Source organism: Morone saxatilis, unplaced genomic scaffold, assembly GCF_004916995.1.
Source record: "Morone saxatilis isolate NCDOM2014 unplaced genomic scaffold, NCSU_SB_2.0 Contig7, whole genome shotgun sequence".
NCBI classification, from domain to species: Eukaryota; Metazoa; Chordata; class Actinopteri; family Moronidae; genus Morone; species Morone saxatilis.
In genome coordinates, this window is record NW_023340246.1 from 8,702,918 (window position 1) to 8,716,812 (window position 13,895).

General features: G+C 39.6%; 2 protein-coding genes across 2 annotated transcripts in view; both read right to left on the minus strand.

The window, feature by feature from the left end:
* Positions 1-9,947, minus strand: part of sel1l (SEL1L adaptor subunit of ERAD E3 ubiquitin ligase) — a gene marked incomplete in the record, with an annotated part of 11,789 nt that extends 1,842 nt beyond the window's left edge. Inside the window, 21 exon segments of the mRNA XM_035678553.1 lie at positions 1-171; positions 342-470; positions 568-740; positions 924-998; positions 1,482-1,647; positions 2,450-2,598; positions 2,850-2,937; positions 3,221-3,283; positions 3,462-3,539; positions 3,935-4,003; positions 4,090-4,146; positions 4,707-4,861; positions 4,970-5,051; positions 5,147-5,206; positions 5,352-5,405; positions 5,526-5,688; positions 6,284-6,389; positions 6,750-6,917; positions 8,343-8,532; positions 9,203-9,240; positions 9,377-9,947. Of these exon segments, the coding sequence (XP_035534446.1) occupies positions 1-171; positions 342-470; positions 568-740; positions 924-998; positions 1,482-1,647; positions 2,450-2,598; positions 2,850-2,937; positions 3,221-3,283; positions 3,462-3,539; positions 3,935-4,003; positions 4,090-4,146; positions 4,707-4,861; positions 4,970-5,051; positions 5,147-5,206; positions 5,352-5,405; positions 5,526-5,688; positions 6,284-6,389; positions 6,750-6,917; positions 8,343-8,532; positions 9,203-9,240; positions 9,377-9,464 (2,322 nt within the window).
* Positions 9,948-10,501: 554 nt separating this feature from the next.
* arhgap18 (Rho GTPase activating protein 18) overlaps positions 10,502-13,895 on the minus strand; it is a 23,446-nt gene continuing 20,052 nt past the window's right edge. Inside the window, exons 15-18 of the mRNA XM_035678160.1 lie at positions 13,721-13,855; positions 12,570-12,691; positions 12,390-12,445; positions 10,502-12,243 (exon numbers count right to left, since the gene is read on the minus strand). Coding sequence (XP_035534053.1) covers positions 12,152-12,243; positions 12,390-12,445; positions 12,570-12,691; positions 13,721-13,855 — 405 coding nt within the window. The 3' untranslated portion in view covers positions 10,502-12,151. The remainder of the gene's footprint in view (positions 12,244-12,389; positions 12,446-12,569; positions 12,692-13,720; positions 13,856-13,895) is intronic.

Below are 13,895 nucleotides of genomic sequence, written 5' to 3' on the forward strand. Positions count from 1 at the left end.
GGCAGGGGCAGGGGCAGGGGCAGGTGGGCGAGGGGGAACTATGATTTGGTGTTGGCGCTGTCTGTAGGCGATGACTGTGCCTAACAGCAGGGCGATGACGGTCATGAGGTAGAGGTCCCACTCCGGGCCCAGAAGCTGGTCCAGGTCCACCTGAGAAATCAGCTCCTTCAACTGACAGGAGCCGAAGCCAAATGGGGAGAGGATGGAGGACAAAGACGCATATGATTCATTTCAGTTCCCTCTATTAAAGCTTTTAACTTAGATGAATTACAATCTTGAGTTTCTGTTTGGAAGCCAAATTGTCACAACTCCAGCTGGAGAATTTAACAAGCAGTACTCACGTTAAGATCCTGCAGGTACTGCAGAGTGTAAATCAGACCCAGCTTGCACAAGGCCAGAAAAACTGGGACCTGGGCATCAGGACTGGCTTCTGCTGCCATGTCGTAGAAACGTTTGGCTAAATGGATGTCCTGCGGAGCCAAATTAAACAATTCTGAATCACACATCTTTTCAATTTGACACACGCAAATGCATTAACTGTATTCACCAGTGAAACTCCATGCCCACCTGTTTGATGCCAAGGCCTTTCTCATGCATGTAACCCAAGTTAAACATGGCCTGGGCACTGTGCTGCTGCTCTGATGCCAGTCTGTAGTGGATGACAGCTGTCTCGTAGTCCACATCTGTTCCGTAGCCGTAGAAGTGGTAGTCCCCTAGTTTTATTCTTGCCACAGTGTAACCTGGGAATGACAATTACATATGTCAGCTTCCATTCTTAGCAGATTGTTGGTGGTTTTAAGGAGCCAAATTCAACTTGTTTTCTTTATGTAAAACAAACATAGATGGGTTCCTGATATGTTAAATGCTAAAAATAAATCCAGCACAGAAATAAAATGGATGAGGGACAGTGTGTACCGACTCACCTTGTGCTGCAGCTCTTGTCCAGTGCAGCAAAGCACGAGGGTAGGTCTCATTCTCACTGAAAATCTTTGCTCCTTCTGTTTGTTACAATCAATACAAAAGACAACAAAAGGTTAGCAAGTTGTTGTTGTTTTTTTTTTTTACTAAAGTTGGTGGATTATAATTTGGGGAAAATGTACATAATGAAACACACAAGCATTTTCCCCAACATGTTTTCACTAAATCAGTGTTGCTTTTGTTTACCAAGAAGCAAACCAATTGTGATTAAACTAAGGCAAAGACTTACTTAAATATGAACTGTGCCTACTGCCACTTGTTACATTTCAGGGAAATAAGTGTAGATACTATTAACATAAATATTCCTTGTTAGATCACCAAAAGGTCACACAGCAGAATAAGGAAACTAGACAAACATGCGTGCTTTATATATGCTATCATATTTACATACAGTTTATCTGTCTTCCACAGGGTCAGAGTTTTTTTGTAATAGCGACACAAAGACTAAAGAGTTTTTTTTTTTTTTTAGACACTAATATAAACTAATGTTGTGTTTTTCTTACTCTGGTCCAGAACGAAGGCCACATTGCTCTGGGCCACCTCATAGCCCTGCTCAGCCAGCAGCAGATACTGGACCAGCGCAGCATCCGTCTCACCCTCCTTAAAGCTGCCGTAGGCCGTCATGAGACGCTCTGACCAGCGGCCGCGCTCACACACATTCTTGAAAAGCTGCAAAGAAGATACAGGCACATAATGTATCACTTTACCACTTCCAAAACCATACAAGAGTGTAAAGAAAGACAGCTCGAAGGGGACTAAAAATGAATAATAACTGTTCAACTCAAATGACGAGCAACATATGCAGCATACGGGCTTCTAGGGATGTCAGGAGATCGTTACTTTTTGAATACTTTCGTGACCAAGTCAAGAACATTCTGATAACAAGAAGGTACTCGTTTTTCTACAGTACCGTAGGTACCCAGTATGCAATTTCTCCGGACCTGACAGCGCAGCATATAAGCCTACAAATACTCTAGTAGGCTGTTAAATGCCACAAGAAGAACATGTCGAAGATGGCGACAAGTGCAGAGGTACAGGTGATTTACTCGCAAAACTTTCATATACAGCGCTCCTTCTCAACTCTCCTCTCCATCTGTGTCTCTGTCGCTGTGCTGTGTGTTTGTACAGTGAAAACACTGCCACGGGTGGTGCTGAGCTCCTGGTCAGATGTGAGAAAGAGAGCGATGGGAAGCCACACACTCACCACACCACCAACAAAAATCAAATAAGAGTGATTTATTAATGGAATCTGCACAAAAGATGTACAGACAAGGAAAATTTAGCAGAATACAGTTCATCCAGGTAATCCAGGTTGGCCAAGGCTGCACTGAAGCAACAAACACACATTTCTGGTATCGTGACATCCCTATGGGCTTAAATGGATGAGTGATTGCTGAATCACAGAGAGAAACATTCTCAATTCACCTCAATTTAACAAAGAGAATGGAGCAGCAGCTCCTGGGTGCCTCACCTCCACAGCAGTGTGACAGGAGCGCATCACACCAGTACCAGTCGCATGCATCTGGGCCAAGTTGTAGAAGGCCAGGATGTGGCCTGCCTGTGAGGCCAGGTTGAAGAATTTAAGTGCCTGCTTGTAATCACGCTTCACACCAATGCCATCTGAGGAATGACAGGAAGAAGAGAGAAATACATTTTTTAAATGGAGGAGAAAAGAAGTATTCTAGCCAACAGAAATGAAAATGATGTAAAGGGAGAGACTGATTGAGGGATAGTGAAAGAAACTAATTATTAAAATTTTCAAATGCAGGAATGACATCTACCAGAAAGACAACAAGGAGAAAGGACGCTATGTACCACAAGCACACACCATGCACAGATGTACACACACAGTTTCAGCTCTCAACACTCACTGTAATACATGGTGCCCAGCTGGAGTTGTCCGTCCACCCAGCCCTGCTCTGCTGCCTTCTGGAAGTATTTCAGTGCCAGCTCATAGTTCTGAAGACACAAACACACAACTTTCAAATGGCCACTCATCTCATTTCAGCATGAGTGACATGCTTGCTATCAAAATGAAACCCTCGTACGCCAAACGCCTCCACTGAGATTTAAATTTCACCTTACTTTTAATTTCATAATATTCCAAATCCTAGTGCCAAAAAGTGTAGCTGCCAAGTTAGCAAGACAGAGCAAGCTGCAAATTAAAATGGGTCTGAGAGGGTGTATCTTAAAACTTCGACATGATTTTAAAAAAGGATTGTAAATTGTAATGGTTTCTTACCACTGGGACACCTCTTCCATATAGGTAGGCCATACCGAGGCCACTCTGCCCCACTGGATTACCCTGGATAAAAGAGGATAGTGAATAACAACTGAATAACACATCAGCAAGAGGTAAAAATGTGTACAGTAACAGAAACCTCTTTCTCTCCAGAGATAATAGAGTGCTGCTTTCTGCTTCTCTTTCTTAACGAATAACTGTGCTGATAAATGCTGATACATATATACAGCTTAATTCTTACCAGGTCAGAGGCCTTCTTAAAGTACTGCAGGGCTGTCTCGTTGTTCTGAGGGAGATAGTCGCTGCCTTCCGAGTACATCTAAAAGGACAGAAGGAGTAAAACAGTCTCTTAGAAACCAAGAACTTGATGCAGTGCCTCAAATACAAATGCACTGCACCTCCCTCTATTAAAACAGCAATGCCAAGTCATTGGGTTGATTTATTTTGGATTCAGTTTAGACCATCTCTCCTTAACTCACTGACTGCTTCTTCCAAGTGCTGACACAGTATGGGCACCACAATTATAATGTTTACAAACACAGAAGTGAAACGGATGGGCAACAAGAAACTATTTGAATATATTGAACTAGTTGGTTTGCTAAAGGACAATATCCAGCAAGCTAGTAATAGTAAAACAAAAAAGAAGAAGTAAATAAATAAAACTGTCTCATTAGAAATAAATCAGCTTCCACCTCATTCTGACACCTCACTCACCTTGCCGAGGAAAGCCATAGCATGTGTATTCCCTGCGTTTGCAGCCTGTGTGAAGTAGTCATACGCCCTCTGTTGGATGGGAAGCATCATTAATACATTTACTGGTGCAAATTACAATCACAAGAATACAATACTTCTTTGAATAAAAGGGTCACCTGATGATTCTGTTCTACTCCACGTCCTCCATGCAGGTGTAGCTGACCTAACCCAACCTGTCAGGGGAAATAAAGAGCTCGGTTAACTTACATGACACAAAATTAGAATTATAAATAGAATTGAACAGATTGATACTTTACGTTCACACAATGACGTATTGGCTTCCTCTAATTACATAAATGTAATATACCTGAGATATTTGCAATGAGATTATGACTGTTGTGAATTGTTGTTTTCCCTTCATGCTACATCTATAATTATCTTCCTGACCATGAGACAGACTTGATGACAACTGAAACGTAGCAGAAAATATGCTGTAATCAAGTCACAACTACTAGTGAAATTTCTCTGTTGACCTATGAAAATGGAAAACACATTTTACTCATGCTTATCTAACATTTGGCTGTGAGGCAGCACAGTGAGGTCTGTTTAAGCAGGAAAGCATGCAGCTGTTTTCTGTGACATAATAATATGTTCTATAAATAAATTGTAACAGATTTTATATTTTTTTTATTAAAGAAAAACTGTCCCTGATCTGCAAAAGCAAGTTGTAATGGTTGTATAAATAAATTGCTTCACTGAACAAAAGACATTGATTAATGAGGACACTATTTACCTGAGCTTGTACATCTCCTTTCTCAGCTAGAAACTGATAATACTGGATCAAGTCCTCCTCCAACATCCCACTGGTAGATCCCGGGTTCTCCACCTCATCCAGCAGCCTGATCCTCTGCACCGCTGAGCCCCCTGTGAGGGATACATCACTGGCCACTGCAGGTGGTGAGGGAGTACAGAGTGGAGCAAAAGCAGATGGAGGTTATTTGCTCAAGAAGAACCAGAACCTGAATATCATATCTTAAAAATTCAGTAAATGCTCACCCTGATTTGCCACAAGCCTGTAGTGTGTTAGTGCAGACTCACAACTCTGGGGAACACCAACACCTCCCCAGTATCTGTATCCCTAATGAAACAATAAGAGAAAATATTGCTTTTTTTTTAATACTTTAGAAGTAACATGACTGTGTCATTGCTCCACTGACAGACAAATGAACTCACCAGAATCATATGAGCTACCAAGTTTCCACCTAGTGCCCCAAAGGTGTAGTAAACCAAGGCCTGAAAAATGGAGAGTTTAGGTAACAGTTGTTTAGAAAGGAGACATTAAATACATTATGTTTGTAAAACGTTTTTGTCCAAAGTAATTTACAATATGTGCATTTTAGTAAGACACAATTTCAATCATACAGAATAAAAAAAGTACCTTTGCCTGACTCGAGTTAACTCCAAGTCCTGCTGCGTACAGAAAGCCAAGAGCCTATGGAAAAGCAAAGAAAGCCCAGTGTTACACAACTGATTCTTTAAATACAAATAATCAGCCAATTTAATAAGATGTCAGGTCAAAATGTTTTCCACACTTTTTGGATGAGATCTTTACCGTCTGAGCTTTAGGTGAGCCCTCTATTGCAAGCTTCTCAAACATTTCTTTGGCCTTGGTGACATTCTGGTTCATGTAGTCTCCAAACAGCATGGCATACGCCACCTTCTCCATGGCTTTCTGGTGGCCCTTCTCTGCTACTTTCAGTAGCTTTTCATATAATCTGAGAGAGTGGTTGGATAAGCAGAAGTGGCGCAAGAGAGGTCAACTTGACACGAGCATAATAAAATTGATGTGTACATAACAAACAGTATGACACCTAGAGCAAATAATGATGTGCTGAGCAAAGTCACATGGAAACAAAGCACACATAAAATAGATATAGCCATACCAAAACTAAATTTACAATCAGCTCAAATAATGCCAACTGTTAAACAAGAGTAAACAAGAAGCTTTAGGCCACATGATAAGATGACTGTTCACACAGAAGGCTTGATTGGCTCTTGGTTTTAATATGCAGTGTTTCAAAACAAACAATGAGACATCTTGTGTGAGCTGGCTGGTCTTCCAGCAGTCCTGATGGTTGAAAAAAAAAAATAGAGCAAAGATCTACCATTGTCAGTGTGTTGGGGTCTATGCTGCTAAAGCCATATCAAAAAATAAGATCTAAGATTTCATGAACAAAATGACACCATTTTTGTCATAATGCCATTTGTTACCTACAAATCCACATGCTGTTTAAAACAATACAGAGAAGTTCAACACAGAAGATTTGCTGATAGAAAACCAATGAAACTAATCAGAAGGAAGTAACTCACTCTTTCTTCTGGGTTTTCCTGGTGGTGGCATTGAGCATGTGCAGGACAGTCTGATACTGCTCCTCAGCCTCCTCCGCCTGCAGTCTCTGCTGCGCCTGCTCCTCCGCTAAGGGGAAAAGAGAAGATACAGATTAAGAAACTAAAAAGGATTATAAAACTGGCAGCAGAGGGGGCAATAGCAATTTTGGAAGTGAAACCATGCTCTCAGGCTAGTTTCAGAAGCTGTTGAGGCATTGATGAACAATTTATCTTTATCTACTGACTTTGTGGGAAATGAGCCAAGCATATTGAAAAAGGTTTATCCAACCATTTAAGCAAATAAACTATTTTAGGCTGATAAATGGCTGCATTTTGGCTTTAAAAAAAGATGATAATAATAATAATAATGATAATAACAACAACTGCCACATTTGTTTTGGGGAAATGTTTATATTATGATAGTGAAGGTATTAAATTGAAGACTTACTCTCACAGAAACCCCACTTCTTCTCCTGGTCATAGTCGTAGGTTGTGGCGCACCACAGCCGTCCATCCCCCCGTCCATCAGTGGTACAGTCCAAGTATTCCTTCCCCTGAAAGAGGAAGGGGAAGATGCAGGGCTCTCCATGGGCTGTACCTCCATTCACAACAGGAACTGTATCAAAAAACAAAACACATCACATAAATACATTAGATCATACAAAAAACTAAAAACAATAAAGTATATAAGTAATAATTGGATATAGTATGATAACATGAAAAAAGTGTTACCATATCCAATGTAATCTCTTTTTTTCCCTAAGAAACAGTAGTTCAGGATTTACAACTTGATATTAAACAGACAGTCTGTTAGTTTTAATAAATGTCAGTAAATCTCCATCTTCATACAAGCTCAATGTTATAACGACAGCTGGAAGAAGACTAACAATCCTCAAGTAAAATGATGCAACTGTCTGCAAGAGGGGCCACAGGTGCAAAGCGTTGTTAATTTCTCATGGGGTTTAACCGTTTATCCAATCTGGCGCTGCTCTGAAACCACACACGTCTTTGCTCAGAGTCAGCAAAACTGAAAGCAGGACAAGACTCAACGAAGCTTACAAAATAAGACAAGACAGACTTCATTCTCTAAAACAGATGTCATTTGAGGCAAGGTAAATCTTAAGGTCTTAAATAACTCATATGGTGCTAAAGTACTTTGGAACATCTAAGCATTTAAAATAGTTCAGCTGATACAATAACAGACCTGGGCTACCTGCTTCTCGTGGTTGATACAGATAAGATAACTGATCATTTTATTTTAAAAATAAGTTTATAACCTGTAGTTTTTAAGAAATGTTAAGATGTAGTGTGCACAGATGGATGATTTAATATATTATAGATCTAACCAAATCTAACTGACATCACTATTGTTACCAACAACGAACAGCCGTTCTGACTCTTCAAATTCAGTTTTTCTAGTAAAGTTCATTAAATAAAACTTTACAAACATACTTTGGCTTTCATAGAACATAAAGTGTATCAGTAGTTCTGCAAGATAATTACAGATAAATGATTTCATCCCTCTTTACAATAGTTAGATGTTACATTTGAAACTGCAGTGTCCAAGCTGTTAACACAGATATTCAAAGCCTTACAGGATAAGTGAAATAATCAGCTGCCATAATCCTATTTCAGTGGTGTCATAGTGGGTGTCCCCATACAAGTGCTTATTTTAAGAAGCATATGAAAGCCACATTTTCTAGTGTAAAGTTTCATAGCTATTCCACTGCTTCATCCATGTCTGGCTTTAATTGGACAGGAAAAAACAGGCAGTCTGCTATCAGTAACACACAGTATGCCAGCTCATGATCTCTGTCTCACACAGGCATTTGGAGACACGTACATAAGCCAAGAAAACCAACCAGGAAAAGCAGAGCATGTGTTCTGTAGTTAAAACACAGAAGCTCAAAACTCAACTCACAACATTAAATGCAACTAACGATGAGACAAGGAGTGCATGCTCAAAGTTAACTATCTAACCAGTTATCCTGTGGGTCTTTTTTCTGGCTGCTCACTGTTTGAGCCAAAACTTACTCCTTACCCTCTTTAGATTTCTCCTCAACTGGAGGAGGCTGTTCAGGCAGGTCCTCCTTCTCCTCTCCCTCCAGTCCATCGTCAGGTGTCTGTTTCTCGTCTTGGGAGACTTCACGAGCAGAGGTCACAGAAGCACCAGCCACAATTCCCGACGCCAGACGAACGTCTTCCTCTTCAGAGTCTGGGTCATGGTACGACTGAAGGGATAAGATAAGTTATTGTAAAGGAACAGATGAAAAGTGGGAATCACATTGGACACTGAAATAGGTTGAATACAGCCGTTTAAGTCAAAAGTTATGGATGGCTATTTTACAGAACATTCAGGATATTAGTTGTAAACTTAATAGTGATTTATATCTTGCAAAAGTCTTGCAACACAGTTACTGTCTTTAAAATGTCTTCTTGGAATATAAACTTTTTAATAATGTTTAATAGGAACTAACGTTGTTTCGAGTCATTTGGAAAATATAAATCACACAATTAATAGTTTTTTGGAGTCAACACCTGGACAGAATAGATGCATTTGTTTTTCTTACTGGTCACTTTAAACTTAACAAAACACTTCCTCCTTAAAATGTACCAAAGCATTTGGTTAATAGCTTGGACATGCTTAAATGTACCCATCTCTGTTGCAGTGTCAACATATCATGAATACCCTGAAATAACACACAGTAAAATGTGATAGACTCAACCCATAAAAGATACTGGGTAGCAGATAACATGGCATGCATAAAATGATACCAAAACCCATTTGTATAGTTTTCTACTTCCCATCACATTTGCATCGATAATTCATCAGTCGAGTCAATAATCAACAGGGTGTGATATGCTAACTTGAAGACCAACATCAAACAGCTCATGGCGTACCTTCAGCTCTGGTCCTTCATTACCGTGCTGCTCTTCATCTAAAAAATAACAACATGACAAAATACAGTGTTAACTTGAGATTGACATCGCTGAATACGAGCAGCTACCTGCAACAGTTTAAGAAACAGACACTTCAGGTATTAACCAAGTATGCAACAAAACAGACATACGTACCAGCTGTTATTCCTTTGACGAAGACCAGCAGCAGAATGGTGAAACAATAAAACGTCCTTGCGGTCTTTAAATGCCTCTTATAGCCCATTGTTGACGAGCTAACAGTCTGCTAGCTGTAGCTGCGGCTATTTCTATCGCCACACATTCAGCAGCAGTGGAGGCGCACTGTGATCCGTAGCATAAATAAACTCACACACACACACGCTCACTAAAACGTAACCGTATTTTCTCTGTATAACAACGTGGTTAATTTGAGCTACTGTAGCTGTCAAACAAGCTACCGAACTCCAAAGCAAAGCTACGCTAGCAGAGTAGTGCCTGCTGAATTGACGTTCAGATAGCTAACAAGCTAGTGTTACACAGCCACACAGCACAACCAAACAGCGCAATATTCGCAACAGACGCAACACTCTGGTTAAATAAATGGCTTCCGAGTACCTCTCGGTACTTCAAAATGTCCGAGTTTAACGGCAAAACGGTGAATCTTTATCCTTTATATTAACCAGATACTACTTAGCTACCCTAAGCCCCTACTACTGATCGACACTTCCTATTCTCGCAGGTCGACCAATCACAGCGCGCGTAGTTTGACAGTAGCCAATGAGCGGGGAGCAAAGACGTGTCAGCGAATCAGGTGCGTACACAATTATTTTTCTAGCTGACGGGTTTGTCCACGACACCAAAACACGTTATGAAGATAATAATCACAGGAGCACCACAAACATAAAGAAAAAAAACACTAATATTATGTATATGTTTATCAAATGTGACAGAAATGGGTCTTGCCGATTTACTCTACACTGATGTCACTTTTCTCCATGATAGCAAACCATGTGGTTGCTATGCGTTCACCTCATGTTGCTTGGATTTTTGCATTCAGACGTCTGTTACCATAGAGGATAGATGTCTCTGTTACGTTTGGTGTCGGTCTCTAATCCATAGTAAACCAGTGCACTTTGTCTCAGGCCCTGTAAGCCTCCCTAAGACAATTAGCACTCTGCCCCTTTGACTAACTGGGGCCATTCATTCTCCCATGAAATTAGTTAAGGGTTAGGAAACAGTATCTGATCAGGGCTGTCAGCTGTCTTTGCAAGTGTTGCATACAGAAGCACTCGTACCATCAGATGTGGTAATTAATAATTGCATATTTATTTACAGGTTGGTTTAGTGGTCATTTCAGAGGCAGTAATAAGCCATAGACATCATAATCTGAAAAAAAAAACATTCACAGTAAACAGATAATAAAAGGCAGGAAGTGAATTTTTGAACAGTGACAGAATATTTGTTAACACTTCACAGCTCTTCACAAGAGTTACATCTGCAATGTTTGACTCTGTGGTACAGATTATGATCTTCCACAGACTGTTGAAACTGAGAAACTACACAGAATTAGATTAGATTCTTAGTGAAAGCCAAGAGAAGTACAGATATGTGCCAAAAAAATAAAATTGAGATTTTCTATTCCTGGATTAATACAACGTTTACCAGAGGACTATATCAACTCATATCCAGACTGAGAAGTGTACAGAGTCAAATATCAAAACAAGCTAAAAGTAGTAATGTCCAGATACTTTTGCAACCCATCATGTGAGTGTATCACTGAAGGCCATTTATACAGTCAGCAATTTATTTCTTTAAAATCATCGCTAAATATTTTTAAAATTATCAAATCTTTGGTACAAAACTTGTAAGGCAATTAAATTCCAAGCGAGTTTACACAGAGGCTATATATAAAATGTGTTTGTTCACTGGTGACTAGCAGTTTTTGAAGATGGATTCACACATTAACACACTCAAACATCAACGGTTTAAAAAGTTAGAACGTACAGCAATATTAATGTACCTTAAAAACAGTGATATCATCATTGCGTGCCCCGGTTAGCTGTCAGTGACGATATAATTATGAAAAGTTTTGGGGTCACTGCTGTGGCCCCTCCCTTACATTCACTCCAATTTGATACATAAACATTTAACATTGTGAACATATATTTGCTTTTTAAGGATTTTATTGAAACCATAAATAAATAAAGGCCAATATTGTCATAATAAAAATAGACCTTAAATTTATTTATGTTATGTAATTAATTTGTGATTTAATAGAATATTGATATTTTATCGCCCCATAACTTAACTATTTCAACTTATTACTGCAGACACAACAAAGTGATTAGTGGCAATCAATCACAGTATACAACTGCAATACTTGCAGTAGCACATAATATTAAGAATCACAATATTGGGGCTAAAGTGCTGTGACAAAGTGGGAGAAATGGTATACTTCCATCACAGTACAACACTGGTCTGTCAGGACTCCACAAATGACAAGGTTTAATAAAAACAAGTGGTTTTCTTCTGCACATACTTTAGGTTGGTGGTACATGAGACCCAAAATTCTAATTTGTACCATAATGCAGGGTGGGAAAAATGGAAAAGTCTGTGTTATTGTAAATCCAAGAACATACTTTTCCCTTTTTCTTGTCTCACAATCTGGTTGTTCTACTTAGTGGAGAAAAAAAGTATTTCCACACAGATTTCACCAAAAGGAGTTTCATACATTTTAAAACTACCATTGGACTACTTGTATTTTTTTGGCAGTTCTCAGGACCAGCTAGTTGTGTGAACCCTATGCAACCACCTGTGCTGAGAAATGTCTCTGCTACAAAGTGGATTGTGCCAGTAAGTCCAGAACCAGCAGAAACCACAGCGAACCAGGTGAGGTCTCTTCTCAGTAGGATGCGATGGTGAACATTTGGAGTAGTCAAGCGTGCAGCAGGATTATCGCTGTACAGCTTTGATGACCCATTCTGCTGTAGGGTTCAGCTGGATGAGGTCTTTCATATACGTTTCCCCATCTAGACATCTCCCCTCTGTGGGGCAGCAGATAAAGAGGAGAGGGAGGAGAAACAACAAAAGAGACACATGATGCAGTTACTTACTGATAGCTGCAAAGGCCGAAGAAAGTACATGTTTTTCACATTTTATCAGATCAGTTTATGGTAGAAGCCAGACTTACTGATGTTTCCACCAATCTCATAGAGACACAGCTCTTCTCGTTTCACTGACACTGAACTGGGGGGACAATGAGAGAAAGCACAAGAGAGAGTAAGAGAAAAAGTTAAGGATGGACCTTATATAGCCAACACAAATACTGCATGTGTATTTGTATGCAGTGCCGTATCTGTGTACACATTACCTGTCCTGGCTGAGGAAGCGTGTTAATACATCAGCAGCCTGCAGCTCTTCAGTAAGCTGAACCACCATAGACACTTTACTGAACTGCGGTGCTTGGACTCGAATAAATCCCTGCGAACTCTCCTGGTTGTAAACACAGGGACAAACGGAGAGTGAGAAAACATACAGTCAATCATACAGCCCTAAACACTTCACAGTATTGAGGTCCAAAACACTGTCCTCATCGCACACAACATGCAACAAGAATGTGGACTTGGATAAATTCCCGCTCTTCTGTTTAATAAACTCCAAACACTGTCTGGTCTCACAGCACTCAGCTGAACACCCAAGGTCAAGTGTTGCTGTAGTTACTCATTTACCACCATATTGTCAAGAAGGACAGTACTCTATATTATATGTATTTCAGTATTATAACATAGTAGCCTGTTTTCCAAAGACCTTGATTGTTAATTTATTTAGCGCAGAGAAAAGCCAAATCCCTATTGGTGATCACGACATTCACATTGATTCACATAAGCAATGGCACAGCCAAGTGAAATCTTGGACACTGACTCCCAATCCAATGCCTTTTTTTATGCAAGAAAGGATTGTTAGAGAACCAAAATTTCAGTATTCATTTCAGTTTGTGTGAAATCTTCAGATGTTTTTAAATGCTCTCAATAACTGATTTTGTGCTCATTAGATACTACTGAATCCAATTAAAACATGTATACTGTATATATATATATATATATAGATATATAGAATGGTGCAATTGATTGTATCGATGCATTTGGGTTCAGTATCTTATAAATAATTGTCTGAATGTCCTGTATTTGGCTCCCACATGTTGCACCACGGGAAAAATATGGCCACATAGGAACACCATTCCTATACATCACCACTAGATGTCTCTATTTCTCAACAGACTGCATATACAATCTACTCAGAGCAGCACTATACCTTATGACCACCATACAGCAGGGTGATTGGCTGGTATCAAATTATGACTATTTAGTTTTTTGTTGTGTCTTTATTATATCAATTCAGCTAACATGTAAACAAAAATGTGTAGTAGGTGTTACATTGTATAAATAATGAAAACTGTGAACTATTAACAGTGATTTATCACACATATGAATTACTACATGAGCATAAAATGAGAACTCCTACCTCTGGGGCTGCTTTGTCAGATGGTTTATCGGTTGTCATTTTCTTCAGCAGCTTTCTTACAGCTCTCTCTTTACTTTGTTTCCGCTGACTTTCCATGTTTTGTTGTCTGACCTGGTTCACAATGAACTTGGGGATCTGGAGACAACAGACACACACAAAAGGGAGATTTGATACC